Genomic DNA, 18,709 nt, shown 5'->3' with positions numbered 1-18,709 from the left:
TCATCTAGCCTTTTTTTAAATGCTGACATAGTATCTGCCATTACTACCTCTTGGGGTAGGGCATTCCATAGTTTGACTACTCTAACTGTAAAGAACCCTTTCCTATATGGAGGTCTGAAACGTCTTTCTTCCACATGCAACGAATGTCCCCTGGTCCTTTGTAGAGTCCTTGGAAAGAACATATCATGTGCTAGCTCTCTGTATTGACCACACATATACATATATGTTAATCAGATCACCTCTAAGACGTATTTTTTTCGTGGCTGAAACACCCGAACTCAATAAATAGGAAGGGGGTTCACATACTTTCAGACACAGTAGTTTCCATTTCCGCCATTACAAATTCAGCATTCAGACATAATAACTATTAAGCTCTATGCAGCTATAGAATCAAATGTCAAATCTTTGGGGCATATCATATACGAACTATTTAAAGGGCTTGTCCACTACCGGACAACCGGTCACCTATCCCAGAGTAAGTTCTGGTTAGGGACTCGCAAGGCACTGGGGACCCTTGACGTTGGGTTGCGAGCTTTGCGTATTTTGGCCAAAATAACAACTAATACCCCATGTTTCATGGATATTTCTTACTACGTATACTACACTTTTTTTCAGGACGCAGCCGGGTCTTATATGCTGGGAGGGCATGATGTGCTGGCGTTTGGTTTGGAATGCAGAGCAGCCCGCTTTAGCTAACACTAGCGGCGTTACAAATAGGCTGTTATTCGGCAAGATACGCCATGCCTGACGACCAGCACATTATCCCTCCACGTATTACACATAGTACTGACACCCCATGTACTATTCACAGCACTGACCCCTATTCATCACATTTATTTTATTTATTTTTATTACATTATTACACAGTTCTGACACTTTCATACATACATATTTATTTTTTACCATCCATTCACACCCTAGCACTACACTGACACACATTTATCGCACACCTTTGAGCACTTAGTCCGCCACTCCCCTCAAGACTAGTGGGAGGGGCTATCACTATTTAATGCACACTCCTTCTGCAGCATCCTTTGACCCGTCTGCGTCCTGATGGGAACGGGTTTTCACCCACCCACCTACCTAGTGAGTATGGCCTTTTTTGTGGTTTTGATATTTATGTCCCATTTTTTCTGTTTGTGTTTTTAAATTAGGAACGAAAAGTTCTGGTTAGGGACTCGCAAGGCACTGGGGACCCTTGACGTTGGGTTGCGAGCTTTGCGTATTTTGGCCAAAATAACAACTAATACCCCATGTTTCATGGATATTTCTTACTACGTATACTACACTTTTTTTCAGGACGCAGCCGGGTCTTATATGCTGGGAGGGCATGATGTGCTGGCGTTTGGTTTGGAATGCAGAGCAGCCCGCTTTAGCTAACACTAGCGGCGTTACAAATAGGCTGTTATTCGGCAAGATACGCCATGCCTGACGACCAGCACATTATCCCTCCACGTATTACACATAGTACTGACACCCCATGTACTATTCACAGCACTGACCCCTATTCATCACATTTATTTTATTTATTTTTATTACATTATTACACAGTTCTGACACTTTCATACATACATATTTATTTTTTACCATCCATTCACACCCTAGCACTACACTGACACACATTTATCGCACACCTTTGAGCACTTAGTCCGCCACTCCCCTCAAGACTAGTGGGAGGGGCTATCACTATTTAATGCACACTCCTTCTGCAGCATTCTTTGACCCGTCTGCGTCCTGATGGGAACGGGTTTTCACCCACCCACCTACCTAGTGAGTATGGCCTTTTTTGTGGTTTTTCTATCCCAGGGGCGTAGCTAGGGGGGGGGCAAGCGGGGCATGTGCCCTGGGCGCAGTTCAGAGAGGGGCGCCAGCGCCCCCTCCTCCTGCACTATAATTGTACCTGTGTCGCAAGGACACAGGTACAATTAGAAGCAATGAATGACCGGGCACGCTCCGTGCCCGGCCATTCAGCGCCTCTCCACGAATGAAGCGACTGGTACCTTTTGTACCAGTGACGCTTCCATCGATGAAAGGCGCTGACTGACTGGCAGGGAAAGTCATCCTGCCCAGCCAATCAGCGCCTTTCATAGACGCCGCGTTCAACCCCCATGAGACCTGCGCAGAAGAGAGCAGGTCTTCATGGCTGCCGGACGGCGTGGGAGCGGGAATAAGGTGAGTTTGAAATGTATTTTTTTTTTTTTAATTGTAATAGAAGTGTGCGGCTGTATCTGCGGGGGGGGGGGGGGGACTTTGTCTACGGGGGTGTCTATCTACAGGGGGACTATATCTACAGGGCTGGGCTATATACAGGGGGACTATAGCTACAGGGCTGGGCTATATACAGGGGGACTATATACAGGGGGACTATATCTACAGGGGGGCTATATACAGAGGACTATATCTACAGGGGGGCTATATACAAGGGGACTATATCTACAGGGGGGCTATATACAGGGGGACTATATCTACAGGGGGGGCTATATACAGGGGGACTATATCTACAGGGCTGGGCTATATACAGGGGGACTATATCTGCTGGGCTATATACAGGGGGACTATATCTACAGGGGGGCTATATACAGGGGGACTATATCTACAGGGGGGCTATATACTGGAGTGGGCTGTCTATAGAGCACCATATACAGGGGTGGGCTATATAGTATATAGCCCCCTGTAGATATAGCCCACCCCTGTATATGGTGCTCCATAGAAAGCCCACCCCAGTATATAGCCCCCCCTGTAGATATAGTCGCCCTGTATATAGCCCAGCCCTGTAGATATAGCCCCCTGTAGATATAGTCCCCCTGTATATAGCCCACCCCTGTATATAGCCCCCCTATGTATATCCCACCCCTGTAGATATAGCCCCCCTGTGTATAGCCCACCCCTGTAGATATAGCCCCCCTGTGTATAGCCCCCCTGTAGATATAGCCCCCCTGTGTATATCCCAGCCCTGTGTATAGCCCAGCCCTGTAGATATGGTCCCCCTGTAGATATGGTCCCCCTGTATATATAGCCCACCCCTGTATATAGTCCCCCTGTAGATATAGCCCACCCCTGTATATAGTATCCCACAAATAGCTCCCCCTATAGTGCTCCACAGAAAGCCCACCCCTGTATATAGCCCCATTGTACATATAGTCCACCCCTGTATATAGTGCTCCACAGATAGCCCACCCTTGTATATAGTATATACAGGGGTGGGCTATCTGTGGAGCACTATATACAGGGGTGGACTATCTAGTGGAGCACTATATACAGGGGTGGACTATATGTACAAGGGGGGCTATATACAGGGGTGGGCTATCTGTGAAACACTATATACAGGGGTGGACTATATGTGGAGCATTATATACAGGGGTGGGCTATATCTACAGGGGGCTACATACATGGTTGGGCTATCTGTAGAGCTCTATATACAGGGGTGGGCTATATCTACAGGGGGCTATATACAGGGGTGGGCTATCTGTAGAGCACTATAGGGGGAGTTATTTGTGGGACACTATATACAGGGGTGGTCTATATGGGGGCACTATCTACAGGGGCTCTATGGCAGGCACTATCTACAGGGGGCTCTATGGCAGGCACTATCTACAGCGGGCACAGTGTGTGTGGGACACGGTGTATGGCGCTATTATAATTAGAGGTGCAGTGTATGGCGCTATTATATTTAGGGGCGTAGTGTGTGGTATAATGAGAACTTTATATTTATTTATAGGTGCAGAAATGTTGGTAAAGTGAGAAGCTGAAGACATGTGAGCGGCAAACTGCAGAAATGGTCTATGACCGGGAGAAGCCACCATAGAGGTCTGGACCGGATGGAGAAAAAGAACTAGAATCTGAGACGTCACCGGTGAGTCACTCAATGTAAATGTTTATTCTGCCTCTAATCAGCACTGTAGTCACTGTATGATCTGCAGCGAGATGATGGGTGGTATGATTATGATAGGATTTATTTTTTGTGAAACGGCATCTCCCAGCATATCCTTACCATTGTTCGGGCCATGCTGGGAGCTGTAGTTTTACGTCGTACACACCTATACGGCAGGGGTTGCACTAAATTGAGCTGTATTTGTGCTTGTGTTGCATATGTAGTGAGCTTGGTTCTGGGGCTGTATATATGTACTGAGCTTGGTTCTGGTGTTGTGTATAGAACCATATTGCTTGTGAAATGGACAAATAATTTTATGCTCGCGTTACATAAGAAGAAATGACACGTCGATTGGTAGAGAAAACAAACATGGCGAGGGGGAAGGAGATGTCGGGAAAGAGGTTGGGGGGGGGGGCGCCAAACTGAATCTTTGCCCCGGGTGCTGGAGAACCTAGCTACGCCTCTGCCTATCCACAAGATAGGTCGTCAGTATATCATCAGTGCAGGTCCGACACCCGGACCCCGCACCGATCTGCGAGCACTGGATACTATTGCCCATCATGTGATATACGGAGCAGGAAGCAGTTGGCTCAGTACATAGCATAGCAGCGGCCGAGGCAGCCAAAGCAGCTTAACGGTGTGGGGTCCGGGTGTCGGACCCGCACAGATCATGTACTGATGACCTATCCAGTGGATAGGTCATCAGGTGCCCGGTAGTGAACACTTTTAACTTCTTCCACTAGCTGGCTTTGTCATAGTGTTTTAGTCACCATAGCTTTTCAATACTCTTGCATTTCAACATTCGATTTTCTACTGAGAATGCGAAATGGCCCCCACATAATAAGATTTACTGCCCCAGGTTTTCAGCCAATCATTCATTCGTCAGTTTGATCGATTGACCAAAAGAGGATAAAAGACACATGGGTTTTTATAGAGCATTATATTATACTTCTCAGTCCAAAAATGTTTTATTAAGAATTAAATGTGAAGTACATTGCTCATGGTTTATTTTCTATGTACTACTTGTCCTGATAAAAAAAAAAAATATAGCTCTACAAGATCTATGTCATTCCAAGTCATCGTACATCGTTATTTTTAGAAAATATAGCTGATAAAGGTTAGTTGTTTATTTAAGCTGTGAGCACCAGGTGCTGTTTGTCAAAGTCGTCCACCCAATAGTATTTTCTCAAACCTCAAATTGCATTTCCTACATACGAGACAAAATGACAACTTGATTAAGTGTCCTTACCCAGAAGCCTCTTTGAATTAGCACTAATGTCTTCAGCAGCTCAGAGACTTGGTTTCCACTTAAGATGACTTAGTAGAAATTAATCCTAGCAAGCTGTGCAAATTATCATCTCCTCTTGACTGTTATTTTCAGGGACATATTGAGCTATTAATTTATGTTCAGTCAATGTTTTACTATAATATCTCTCATTACTTTTTTTTACACCAATAATATTTAGATACAAAGCAGGCTTGGCATAATGCTGCTCAGACACAGCTGAGGATATATTAATATGATTTTTATGAGCCACGCGTCTCGATTTAAAGTTGCGTTATCATAAAATATAATGGGATTTTTACAGTAGATGTTGAAGATGGAGATAAATAAAGCATCAACCACCACTTTACGCTAACAGTGGACCAAACATGAACATGTTGTGTGCACACATTATAGGAATATATGCGCATATATTATATACACACACACACACACACACACACACACACACAGGCACACTTCCTCTTAAAGGAAAAGTCACCAAATTTTTTTTTTTCATGTCAGTTTTATGTTAGTGTTTTATTAAAAACGTTTTTATTTATTTGTGTGTTTGTGTGTTACTTTTTTCTATTTTTTCACTTTTTCTTCCCTATGGGGGCTGCCATTTTTTTTTCCATTTCTGTATGTGTCGATTAACGACACATACAGACATGGAATACGGCAGCCACAGTCCCATAGGGACTGCGAACGGGGCCCGTCCCATCCACTTCTGTGTACGCCGTCTGTGTGGGAACGGCGCATGCGCCGCTCCCACACAGTCCAATTTGAAATGTGCGCCGTCCCGCGCCATTTTCCTGTGGACCGGAAGTCGCGGCCGGACAGTAAGATTACTACTTCCGGTCGCGGCTTCCGGACTTGTGCACTTGGACCAGCGGCAGCAGACGGAGCGGACGGGCCGGAGGGAGCCGCGGCGGCAGGAGCAGGTAACAGATTTCTATGTATGTTCGTGTTTGTGTGTGTTTACTACTGTATGTAAACCTACTACACTGTGTGTTAGCTCAAAAAATGGTGACACACAATGTAGGAGGTTAGACCGTTCAAACCCCTCGTTTATCCCGGCACTAGCCAGGATAAAGGAGGGGGGATTCTCAGAGCTCACTAGAGCGAGTGCTTTTTTCCCAATTTTGCAGCAAAAAGCAATGTGGTTGCTTTACCACATGCAATGCTGCAATTTTGGGAATAGCTCCATCTAGTGACCAGCACTGGGAAATGTTATAAATTAGAATCTAATTTATAATATTTCCTGACTCGTGAAAAAAAATAAAAAAAATTTGAACAATGTTTAATCACCTACACACTAAGTGTTTAACTAAAAAAAAAAATACATGTTTTGCTGGCAACACATTCCCTTTAACCCGTTAGTGACCGGCCCATCGTGTTTCTACGTCGGTCACTAACGGGCCTTATTCCGATGCCATAGACTTTTTACGTCGCGGCATCGGAATAAGTTTACAGAGCAGGGAACTGTCAGATCTCCCTGCTCTCAGCTGCTAGAGGTAGCTGAGGGCTGGGAGCGTCCCTGCTCTGCCGTGTGAGATCGATATTAGTATCGATCTCACACGTTTAACCCCTCAGATGCGGTGCTCAATAGCGAGCACCGCATCTGAGTGGTTTTGGAGAGAGGGAGGGAGCTCCCTCTCTCCCCCACCGACACTCGGCGATACGATCACCGAGTGTCTGTGTCTCTAATGGCAGCCGGGGGTCTAATAAAGGCCCCCAGGCTGCCTGGAGTGAATGCCTGCTAGATCATGCCGCAGGCATGACCTAGCAGATGCCTGTCCGTGTTAAACGGACAGGCAGTAATACACTGCAATACAAAAGTATTGCAGTGTATTATAAATGCGATCGCAGAATCGCATATTATAGTCCCCTAATGGGACTAGTAAAAAAGTGAAAAAAAAGTTTAATAAAGTTAATTTTAAAAAAAATGTGAAAAAATATGAAAAACCCAGCTTTTCCCCTTACAAAATGCTTTACTATTAAAAAAACAAAATAAAGTTAAAAAGTTACACATATTTGGTATCGCCGCGTCCGTAACGACCCGAACTATAAATCTATTACATTATTTAACCCGCACGGTGAACGCCGTAAAAAAAATAATAAAAAACTATGGAAAAATTGCTGTTTTCTGTGAATACGGACTTTAAAAAAATGTAATAAAAAGTGATCAAAAAGTCGCATCTACTCCAAAATGGTACCAATAAAAACTACAAGTCGTCCCGCAAAAAAAAAGCCCTCATATGACCGCATCGGCGAAAAAATAAAAATGTTACGGCTCTTCAAATATGGAGACACAAAAACTAATAATTTTGAAAAAAAAGCGTTTTTACTGTGTAAAAGTAGTAAAACATACAAAAACTATACAAATTTGGTATTGTTGCAATCGTAACAACCCGCTGAATAAAGTTATTGTGTTATTTATACCACACGGTAAACGGCGTAGATTTAGGACGCAAAAAAGAGTGGCGAAATTTCTGATTTTTTTCTATTCCCCCCCAAAAAAAAGTTAATAAAAGTTAATCAATAAATAATATGTACCTAAAAATGGTGCTATTAAAAAGTGCAACTTGTCCCGCAAAAAACAAGATCTTATACAGCTATGTCGACGCAAAAATAAGAAGGTTATAGCTCTTGGAATGCGACGATTGAAAAACGTAAAAAATAGCTTGGTCATTAAGGTCCAAAATAGGCCGGTCATTAAGGGGTTAAACAATTATGTGTGTTCTGTAATCAAACAAACCTGAAAAACAACTTTTACATAATACATACATGTGTGCTGGTTTTAGGTAGATTAACATCCAGTTGACAACCCATAGAAAGATGACCTGGACACCATGGGCTCTTGCGAATGGAACTTTCTGTGCATCCTAGCCTCCTCTGATGCCTACTATTGCCGTTTTTTTTGGTGTGTTTTTACACTGTTGTTACCTTTCTCAATGTGGCTGAGTAAGTGAAAGCTGGTCCGCAGGGTGATGGTACGCCCTCCTTGGGATCTTGAGACCCCACTGATATTGTATTGATCTTGTGGTGGTGCTCTCTCAACATCCCTTATGGCCCTGTTTGGGTGCTGTTCCACACCTTGCTACATGTACCGACATTACATATATTTATTGTTCTCTCTTTTTTCCTCTTGCTCCTTTCCCCTTCTTTCTGGTCCCCTTGGTCGAGTGTCTCAGGAACTGTGCTTATTGTGAACATTTAGATTATGGCTGACCTTCCGTCCTCCTTTAACATTGTCACTCACAATGTTCAAGGCCTTAATTCACCGACGAAGCGGTGCAAAGCTTTTCAAACATATACGTTTTTACATTGTAATATTGTGTTTTTACAAGAACTGGATTTTGCCACTAATTCTTGTCCTAAATTCATGCATAATCACTATCCTTTGTATTATCTAGCGGTTGCAGCGGAGAAGAGGAGAGGATTGGGCATCTTTTTCAAACGTAATCTTCCCTTCACACATCAAACCACGGTAGCAGATCCTGAGGGCATGTATTTGCTTGTTAATGGCACACATGTTTAGACATTTACTGCCTCATCTCCTAGGTAGTGTGTTTTTGGGCGGGGATTCTAATATAGCTTTGGATCACCTCCTCCTCCTTCCTACCTTCACCCCCCCCCTATTTTTGCATTCCTTCCGTCTCGGCTCTTGAACCCCATTACGTGGTCAGAACATGATTTGGTGTTTACGTTGGATTGCTTCTGGCTTAAACTTAGGTCTAGCTCATGGCCGTTGAATGAATCCCTTCTGGCTAATCCCCATATATTCAAAGAACTCACTACGGCACTGGAACAGTATTTCCAATTTAATTGTGCGTCTGACACTTCCCCGTCCATTAACTGGGAGGCCCACAAAGCTATTCTTAGAGGGAAACTTATTCAGATTGCCTCACGTCTAAAAAGAATTAGAGACCAAGCTATTAAAGACAAGGAGGCAGCTTATCTAACATTAGTGAGACAACAAAAAGCGGATATTGGCCCTGACTTGCAGTCTTAAATAGAATACGCCAGGACTGAACTAAATTTATGCCTTACGACTATTGCGGAACGCCACATTCGTTGACGCAATACCGTTTTTTTTCCCCAAGGTGGCACGCTTTTAGCTCGAAAACTTGTGCCTTTGTCTCATGATTTCATGGTCCCTAAATTGCGGTCCCTAAAGAGGTTCTCAATAGTTTCTCTTCGTTCTATTCCTCCCTGTATAAATCACCTCCCCAGTTAGAGTGAAAGCTGATAACTTACATAAAGATATATCATTGCCCGTCTTAACAGACCCCCACAGAGATACTATGGATGTCCCTATATCACTTCCTGAAGTTCTAGCTGCGATTAAATCCCTCAAACCAGCTAAATCCCCAGGATTCTCTAACCTAGATTATAAAAAAAATTTGCCCCTCACTTTAATGCTTTTAGGGATGGTAGTCTTCCTGGACCTGAAGCCCTTAAGGCGTACATCTCGGTAATCCCAAAACCAGGTAAAGACACCTCTTCTTGTAAAAATTACAGGCCAATATCATTAATGTTGACATGAAGATTCTCACTAAATCATGGCCACAAGACTTAATGCTTTTTTAGAACAATACATTCATCCGGATCAGGTGGGTTTTGTGCCAAAAAGACAGGCAGCTGATCAAACTAGAAGGATCATTGATTTTATATCCCTTGATTGTTCACATTGGGATGAAACGCAGAGACCGGGAGCACTGTGCCTGCATTGGACCTGCTATAGGCTTTCGATTCCCTGACCTGGAACTATTTATTTTTTGTCCTGAGACGTTGGGGGTTCGGAGATAAATTTCTTACACTTCTGCAAAGTCTTTATTCGACTATGTCATGATCAAGGGTTTTTTCTCGGATCGTATAAGTATTGGCCCGGGGAACGAGACAGGGATGCCCTCTATACCCTCTCTTTCTTGTCTTGGCAATTGAGCCCCTGGCCCACCGGATCAGGGCGAATAACGATATAAAAGGGGTTGAGATTAAGGGTCAGACGCATAAATGTGCACTTTATGCTGATGATATCTTACTTGTTTTGTCATCCCCCCTTACATCCCTCCCAAATCTCTATTATGTTTTGGACCACTTTTCTCAGGTCTCGGGATTGAAGGTCAACCATAACAAATCTGAGGTTTTGAATATTAGCATTCCGCATTCCATGGCCAAGCTGATCCAATTGAACTTTGAGCTGAGATGGAGGGAAGACAAGATTTCCTATCTGGGGGTTCACCTCACTCCCTGTTATTCCACTCTTTTCCGTACCAACTTCCTCCGTCTCAAACAAAAATTGAAGACAGACCTGTTGCATTGGGCATCCATGCCCCTTTCCTGGTTTGGTCGGATAGCAGCAGTAAAAATTACCGTTCTTCCCAGAATCGTATTCTTTTTTCGCACTCTCCAAATAGATGTCACTGCCCCCTCTTTAAAATACCTTCAAAGGCTTATATTGTCTTTCGTTTGGGGTCTTAAACTATGTAGAGTCCCATAGAATACTCTATATGCTCATAAAGGGTCAGGGGGTTTAGGCTTACTGAACCTCACCATACTATTATGAAGCTCGTCTAACACCCTTAGTCTCACTCGACAACACAGTTACCCGAACACGTTGGATTTCTATCGAACAGGCAGCTATCCCAGATATTCCCGTAGGTCAACGGTTATGGCTGAAGCCCAGGCACAGACCACCTGTATTGTGTCCGCTCCTCTCTTCTTCCTCAGCGTTGTGGGATAAACTCATAAGTTTCGCCTCTGTTCCATACATACACCTGCAGCTAGACTGTTTGCTAATCCTGATTTTGCTCCTGGTATGCAACCGTCAGCGTTTCAATGGTGGCTAGATAAAAGTCTGTACCGAATAGGACAATTTTGTGACAGACTGGGTGCTAAACCCTGTCATTTTTACCAGTCCATCCACCATATGCCAGTTTCTGAGGTTTTTCGTTTTAGTTAGATTCATAATTTTGTGTCCTCATTTAAATCTACTACAGTTCTGCAAAATACTGGTCATGTTCCACAACTTGTTTTCTGTTCAACTGGTGCAAGCCAGTACACCGACAAATCTCCAAACCCGTGGCAACTACACAGCTCCATACAAACGTGTGGATAAATCTATTGACTTTAAACCTCCTCCTGGACTGAATGCCTATGCAACACCATACTTCCCTACGTTTCTTAGCCAGAACACCACAAACAACGTGATCACCACTACTCAGCCAGCAATTCCCCACCTAAAGTCAGAGAAAACAGACATGTCTGAGTTTGCAAGATACATGGTTCGCCGTAAACTTACCAGGACCGGCCTTACGAAGTTTGATGACCAGCCTGAGAACTGCAGAGGCTGGAAATGTACCTTCAGAACCGCAATTAGTGACCTCGACCATACCGCTGCTGAAGAGCTAGATCTGCTGATCCGGTGGCTCGGCCCTCAGTCCACAGAACGTGTAATGAGACTCTGGGCCTTACATATTAATAATCCTGAAGCAGGCCTCACCGCTGTTTGGGAGAGACTAGAGCGAACCTGTGGCTTTCCCGAAGCAATAGAGAATGCTCTGTTTAAACGGTTGCAAGGTTTTCAAAAAATATCTGGTAAAGACCAATCAGAAATTCCAAGAGCTCAGTGACCTACTGTTAGAACTCCAGCCGCATCCACAGATGGCACTGCGGCAGCATCCACAGAGGGCACTGCGGCAGCATCCACAGAGGGCACTGCGGCAAGCATCCACAGAGGGCACTGCGGCAAGCATCCACAGAGGGCACTGCGGCAAGCATCCACAGAGGGCACTGCGGCAAGCATCCACAGAGGGCACTGCGGCAAGCATCCACAGAGGGCACTGCGGCAAGCATCCACAGAGGGCACTGCGGCAAGCATCCACAGAGGGCACTGCGGCAAGCATCCACAGAGGGCACTGCGGCAGCATCCACAGAGGGCACTGCGGCAGCATCCACAGAGGGCACTGCGGCAGCATCCACAGAGGGCACTGCGGCAGCATCCACAGAGGGCACAGTGGCACTATCTAAAAAGGGGCTGCCCAATCTTGACATGTGTCTGTCAAACGCTGCCAACTGAGCCGCCGGATTGCATTTAGCGACACTTAAACTGGATTGTTGAAATAAGCACGTGGAGAAATATCTCAAATTTTAAACCTAGCTGTATTATTATAGTAATGTAGTATTATTATAGTAATGTATTATTATAGTAATATAGTGTTATAGTAGTTCAAATAAGTAATTTATTAACAATAATTTTGTGTTGTATCTAATTTGAAAGTAATGCAGCCCGTCAACTTCCCATTTTTTCTATATGCGGCCCACTTACCCTGTCGAGTTTGAGACCCCTGCACTAGAGACTATAAAAAAAGTCATTATAGATTACATTATTCTAGTAAAATGTGAATGTTATATTTGATCCCACACACACACACAAACTCATATAATTTCATCGTTCTTTGTTATTAACCAATTTATCCTCCCTTCCAATATCCAATTCCTCATTGTCCTCAGCAGAATGTAATCATATGTCCTCCACTTAGTATTGTTTTTGTTCAGCCCATACATAATAAAATGTAAGGAGGAAACTAACTCAGAATGTCCATCATATTTGATAATCTCTTTGTTATCTTTTTTTCATTCTTCAATAAAAAGATAAATGATAAAGAATGTCCATCATTATGCAGTCGTATTTCTCATGTTCCTGTCCGCCTCCTACTAATGTTTGTATTCATCCCATCTATCTATTATAAAATTCAAGGAGTTGCCAGCCTACGATGTTCATCACCATGAAGTACTGTATTAGAATGACTGATCTATGTAATAGGCAATGATATAGTTATAGAAATTGTAATGTATACTTAATATAAAAATGCAGCACATACCTGAGAAGTGATGTTAAGTGTCACAGCATCAAGCCCCCCAGTCAGCATGCTCTCTGTATCCGCCAATGTCAGGGTTACACTCCCATCTCCTCCTACTCCAGATGACATAACCAGATTTTGTGTAGATACAGGAGTTTGTGCGATTGATGTAGTGCAAGGAAGACCGCAAGTCGATGTGGCCAATTCTAATAAGACAAAAATACCAGTTCAGTATAATAACAGAATATCTACATCCGTTGGTGATGTTTTCTTACATAGGTGTGTAAATCGCTCAAATGAGGCGCTTACAGGCGTTTCTACTATATGAGCAGTTACATCTGCCAGCACTCCCTGCTGATTCAGAATCTTTACAAGGCAGTACTCTGCTGATCTGCATTCTGGGAGGTGTAGTCTTTACTCCAGGCACTGTACACTAGACTGATGTATAATATTCGGCTTCGAGAAACAGTATAGTGGACAGTATTGCATTATATGAGCTTAGTTAAGCTGAAATAGCAACGAGTGGAATTCTGAATGCAGTTCTAGGCTACAATACAAAAGGTCAAAATGTATCAAGGATAAGTAATATTAACAATCACGGTTAAAAAAATAATAAAAAAAATAATATCTGTATACGGGAATCTGTCTGCAGGCTCATGCTGCCCTAACCACTGGCAGCGACCAGTAACCTGTAAACACCAAATCTAAAAGTTAATTGAAATGTAATGATCCCTTTTGTGTTTTGAGACGTAGTTTTCGCGTGGTATGGATGATGTCCAAATCAATGCAAGACACGGTTGTAAATTACTGCTGAGGCGGCAGGTTAAGGTGCAGTCACACTTGTCAGATTTTGGTGCAGAAATTTCTGCGACAGAAAATCTGTTCCATTCATCTGAATAAAATCCATACACTTGCTGCAGAAATCACCCCATTCACATGAATGGATTTTATTTTCAGTTGCAGAAATTTCTGCAACAAAATCTGTCGCGTGTGACTGCACCGTTAAACACACCTCACCCAGTCTGCGTAGCCATTTCTCCAATATTTGCACAACCCTTTGCAGTATATGAACATGAAAAAATTTCAGTACTAAGAGTAACTCACTGACTAACTTCTATACATTGAAAAGGTAATAGAAAATATCAGTCATATTGTGATACCTGAAGTAGTAGTTAGTGTAGTGGCCTGTGATAAGATATGATCATTGCTTAATAGTGAGGTTTCTGGCATCTGGCTGGTAATCGAAGGGGCGTTTAGTCTTATGTTTCCATTCAGTTCATTGCTTCCGGAGGTGCCGAGCTGCATTATATCTTGTCCTAAATAAACAGACAGAATCAAGGCTTTCGAAAAACATGATCTTAAGGCTACATTCACACGAGCGTATCAGATTCAAGAGCGTGAAAAACGCACGTGAATCTGGTCCGTGTGTGTGTTGCGTTATGCATAAGTGTGCTTTGCGAATGGCATGCGTTATTCACGCACTCGCAAAGCACATCTTTTTTTTTTTAATTATTATTTTCAATTGAATTGATGCACAAATCACAATTGACGTGCATCAGTGTGCGGTGCGTGGTTTTCACGCACCCATTGACTTCAATGGGCACGTAGGTGTGTGATAATGCACCAACATAGGACATGCAGTGAGTTTCACGCAACGGACTCTCGCTGCATGAAAACTCCTGAATGTGTGAACGGCCCCTTTGAAATCAATGGGTCCGTGTGTAGCGCATGATTTTCATGCGCAGCACATAGACGTTATTCACGTTCGTCTGAATGAGCCGTAACTGAGTACTAAGGATAAGGACAAATGTGGCGGGCGATGTTTGGTTGCAATGCAAACACTGAGCTAGCATACAGCTTTACTGTAAATTGGCGCAGCTTTTAAATGATTGTTAATGTCTGAATGTTATTTGCAGGTTAAAGGGTAACTAAACTTTCAACAAACTTCTGACATGTCATAGTGACATGTCGGAAGTTCTGATTGGGGGGGGGTCCGAGCACGGAGACCCCCACCAGTCACTAAAACGAAGCAGCAGATGTGCTCGTGTGAGCGCTGAGCCGCTTCGTTTCTGTTCGGCTTTTTCCAGAAATCAATGTATCGGAGTACGGGCTCAATAGAAAGTCTATGAACCCGTACTCCGATACATTGGCTTTCAGGAAAAAGCCGAACAGAAACGAAGCGGCTCAGCGCTCACACGAGCATTTCTGATGCTTAGTTTTAGCGATTGGTGGGGGTCTCCGTGCTCGGACCCCCCCCCAATCAGAACTTCTGACATGTCACTATGACATGTCAGAAGTTTGTCAAACATTTAGTTACCACTTAAACTGTTGTTTACCTGCAAAAAAACTAACATTAAGAATCATTTATAAACTGCGCTGAATTACAGCAAACCCACATGTCGGCTTGGTGATGGTGCATAATAATTCTTTATGCATTTCTCCGCTTTTATTGCTATACGAGATAGAATATGAATAAAGGGAATTATGATATTATGGGATTTGCCAGTATTTTATTACATTTTTACTTGGATGAAGAGAAGTAAAACATGGACTCAACTTCTAAGACTGAACTTTTCAAGTATGGAAATATATTCCTGAATCAGGCTTATATGCACTTGCCAGAACATACAGCAAATATATTAGTAGCTATTCAAAAACAGCTTAAGGGCTTATTCAGGCAAGCGTATAATACGTCCGTGCTACGCGCGTCGCATGGACCTATGTTAATGAATGGGGCCGTTCAGACTGTCAGTGAATTTCACGCAGCGTATGTCCGCTGCGTGAAACGCACGACATGTCCTATATTTGGCCGTGCTCTGCGCAGCACGCACCCATTGAAGTCAATGGGTGCGTGCAAATCACGCTCGGCACACGGAAGCATTTCCGGGAGCCGCGCGTGATTCGCGCAACATTACTAACATGAATGAATGAAAGAAAACAGAAAAGCACCACGTGCTTTTCTGTTTACAAACATAAAAACAGAGTGTCATAATGATGCCGGATGCGCGAAAATCACGCAGCCACGCATCATATGCTGATGAAACACGGACATTTTGCCCGCGCAAAACACACACGCTTGTGTGAATCCGGCCTAAGGGTGTATTCACACGTACAGGTAGCATGCATTTTTAAAGCAAATTACCATAGTTTTTCGATGCAATTATTGATGCCAAGGTTTCACAGGTTAACAATGTTTTTAACGTGTTTTTTTTAACACTAATTACCGTGCAGCCAAAAACAACAGTATTTGTGGTAAAAGCACAAATGGAATGTACGAATACGCCCGAATGTGACGCTGTCAATTGGACGGCCAGGCTGCACATCTAAGGAAAAGCTCCCTTGCCAACGCTGATTGGGGGAGAGCTGCTGACTGACTGGCCTCTTGTTAGACCCACCTAGCCAACTCATAAGGAGTGGCAGAAGGGGTGCAGCACAGATGAAGCTTTGGTTTAGGGTGTCGTAATAGCATGTTCACTGTTCGCCGCTTACACATTCGTCTTCATTTCAAATGATGTCAGTGGCTCAGGCTGTTGCTGACTTCCTGCTCTGGTCCTTCCACTATGTTTTACACCTCAATTCTTCTTGCTCAGATTGGCTACGGTGTTTAAGCTCGACCAAACTACTTTGACTATTGCCTAACATCTCCAGTAGGAAATCAGTACACAGAGAGATTCCATTACAGCAAGGATTGAATGATTATAAACTACAGGAAACAAGATAACCAGTGAGAAAAATCAGCCCATACACATCCTAAAGCAAATAAGGGGGGAGGGAATCCGGATGTCCTTCTTTACGTAACCCCGAAATTTTTTACCGACGAGACGCAGTGGAAAAAAGGTTGAGAAACCCTGTTCTATACAATCTGTCTTTGCATTCTGTCTTCCACTTTATACAGCAGTGACAGGAGACGCTGCTTCAATTTAAGCGTGGATAAACCGGGTATAGGAGTGTTTGGTGATCTAGAATAATAATAAAAAAACAAAGTTAGCAATACCTGCTCTCACCGTTCCTTTTCAAAGGACCTTTTAATCTGAGCAGCAGTTATTCTGGCCAGAGGCACGAAAAAGTTGGTATCCTGCGGTGTCAGAATTCATAGCTGCCATTAGTTTGTTTCATGAAGTAATTTGCCCTTTAAACATTCATTTTGGAGCAGTCTGCAATTATGATAATTTCCAAGTATTTTAGGTAAATCTTCTATAAACGGTCTAGTATAGTGAATGGCTGAAAATTCACCAACCGTTGTGTGGGGGAAAAAAAAGCATTTTTGACCTTTACGGTGCCTTTATGACAATAATAAGCGGATATATACCAATAGCACTTAGAGAATAAAGGAAATAAATAACAAAAAGGAAATCTTAAACAAACCAGATATAGTGAGAGTGATCTCCTGTGGAGAAACCGATGATGTAGTAGGAGTAGTGCCAGTTGCGTGTGCCAAAACCTGACTTAAACTGGAATTATTAATGGTTAGTGTTATCTCGTGTTGTCCGTTAGAGGAGGACACTAGGCCTTGAGAGGTCATGACCTGAGAAAGCTCCTGTCCAGCTGCAGAGAAAGAAAACATTCTGTAAAACGTATTCCCATGATGTATTTATAGGAAACATAAATTGAGCGATGTCAATATCACATCTGCATGCAGAAGCATAGCCAACATCAACGCTGCACATAAATCACTCCACAGGGGATTGCACAGATTTTCTGGAAAATTATGCATTTTGATTAACTTTTCAAGGCTTCTTGACTCCAAAATAGAAAAAGTAATTTGTATACAGTATAATGCTGCAGGTTTATAAAGAGATGACTAAATGAACAGGAAAACAGTGGCAGGGGTATTCTTCCTCTTCCATTTCCAATTTAAACAGACCATGATAAGCTCGGAAAAAGACCATGAGACCTTAGGGTTTAGGAAGATGTCATGATATGGAAGAATTTCAAATCTACTTTGGGTAATTATAGTGCAAAATTTATTCCTATAGGTAACAAGTATAAACAACTAAAATTAAACCCCACATGGCTTACACCTTCTGTGAAAGGGGCAATACAGGACAAAAAAAATGGCATTTAAAAAATACAAATCTGAGGGTACATCTGCAGCCTCTGTAAAATATAAAGAGCTTAATAAAATCTGTAAAAAGGTAATAAAATTAGCAAAAATACAAAATGAAAGGCAGGTGGCCAAGGATAGCAAAACAAATCCCCAAAAATTCTTCAAGTATATAAATGCTAAAAAGCCAAGGTCTGAACATGTAGGACCCTTAGATAGTGGTAATGGGGAGTTGGTCACAGGGGATCAAGAGAAGGCAGAGTTACTAAATGGGTTCTTCAGCTCTGTATATACAACAGACGAAAGAGCAGCTGATGTAGCCGGTGCCAGTGCTGTTAATATATCAGTTGATATAATGAATTGGATGAATGTAGATATGGTCCAAGCTAAATTAAATAAAATAAATGTGCACAAGGCCCCGGGGCCAGATGGGTTACACCCTAGAGTTCTTAAAGAGTTTAGTTCAGTTATTTCTGTCCCCCTTTTCATAATATTCGGAGAATCTCTAGTGACTGGTATAGTGCCAAGGGACTGGCGCAGAGCAAATGTGGTGCCTATTTTCAAAAAGGGCTCTAGGTCTTCCCCGGGTAATTATAGACCAGTAAGCTTAACATCCATCGTGGGGAAAATGTTTGAGGGGCTATTGAGGGACTATATACAGA

General features: G+C 43.0%; 1 protein-coding gene across 3 annotated transcripts in view; it reads right to left on the bottom strand.

Moving 5' to 3' along the window:
* The window catches only part of ZNF236 (zinc finger protein 236), a 169,765-nt gene that overhangs the window by 29,819 nt on the left and 121,237 nt on the right, over positions 1-18,709 (bottom strand). For 2 of the 3 annotated variants that reach the window (XM_075826515.1, XM_075826516.1), the window contains exons 26-28: positions 17,369-17,548; positions 14,164-14,319; positions 13,025-13,209 (exon numbers count right to left, since the gene is read on the bottom strand). In XM_075826515.1, the coding sequence (XP_075682630.1) occupies positions 13,025-13,209; positions 14,164-14,319; positions 17,369-17,548 (521 nt within the window). Of the gene's footprint in view, positions 1-13,024; positions 13,210-14,163; positions 14,320-16,997; positions 17,079-17,368; positions 17,549-18,709 lie in introns of those variants that run through there. The other variant, XM_075826517.1, reaches the window with a different exon arrangement.

The sequence above is a fragment of the Rhinoderma darwinii genome, chromosome 5, assembly GCF_050947455.1.
Source record: "Rhinoderma darwinii isolate aRhiDar2 chromosome 5, aRhiDar2.hap1, whole genome shotgun sequence".
In the NCBI taxonomy this organism is placed as follows: Eukaryota; Metazoa; Chordata; class Amphibia; order Anura; family Rhinodermatidae; genus Rhinoderma; species Rhinoderma darwinii.
This window is presented reverse-complemented; position numbering and strand designations above follow the sequence as displayed.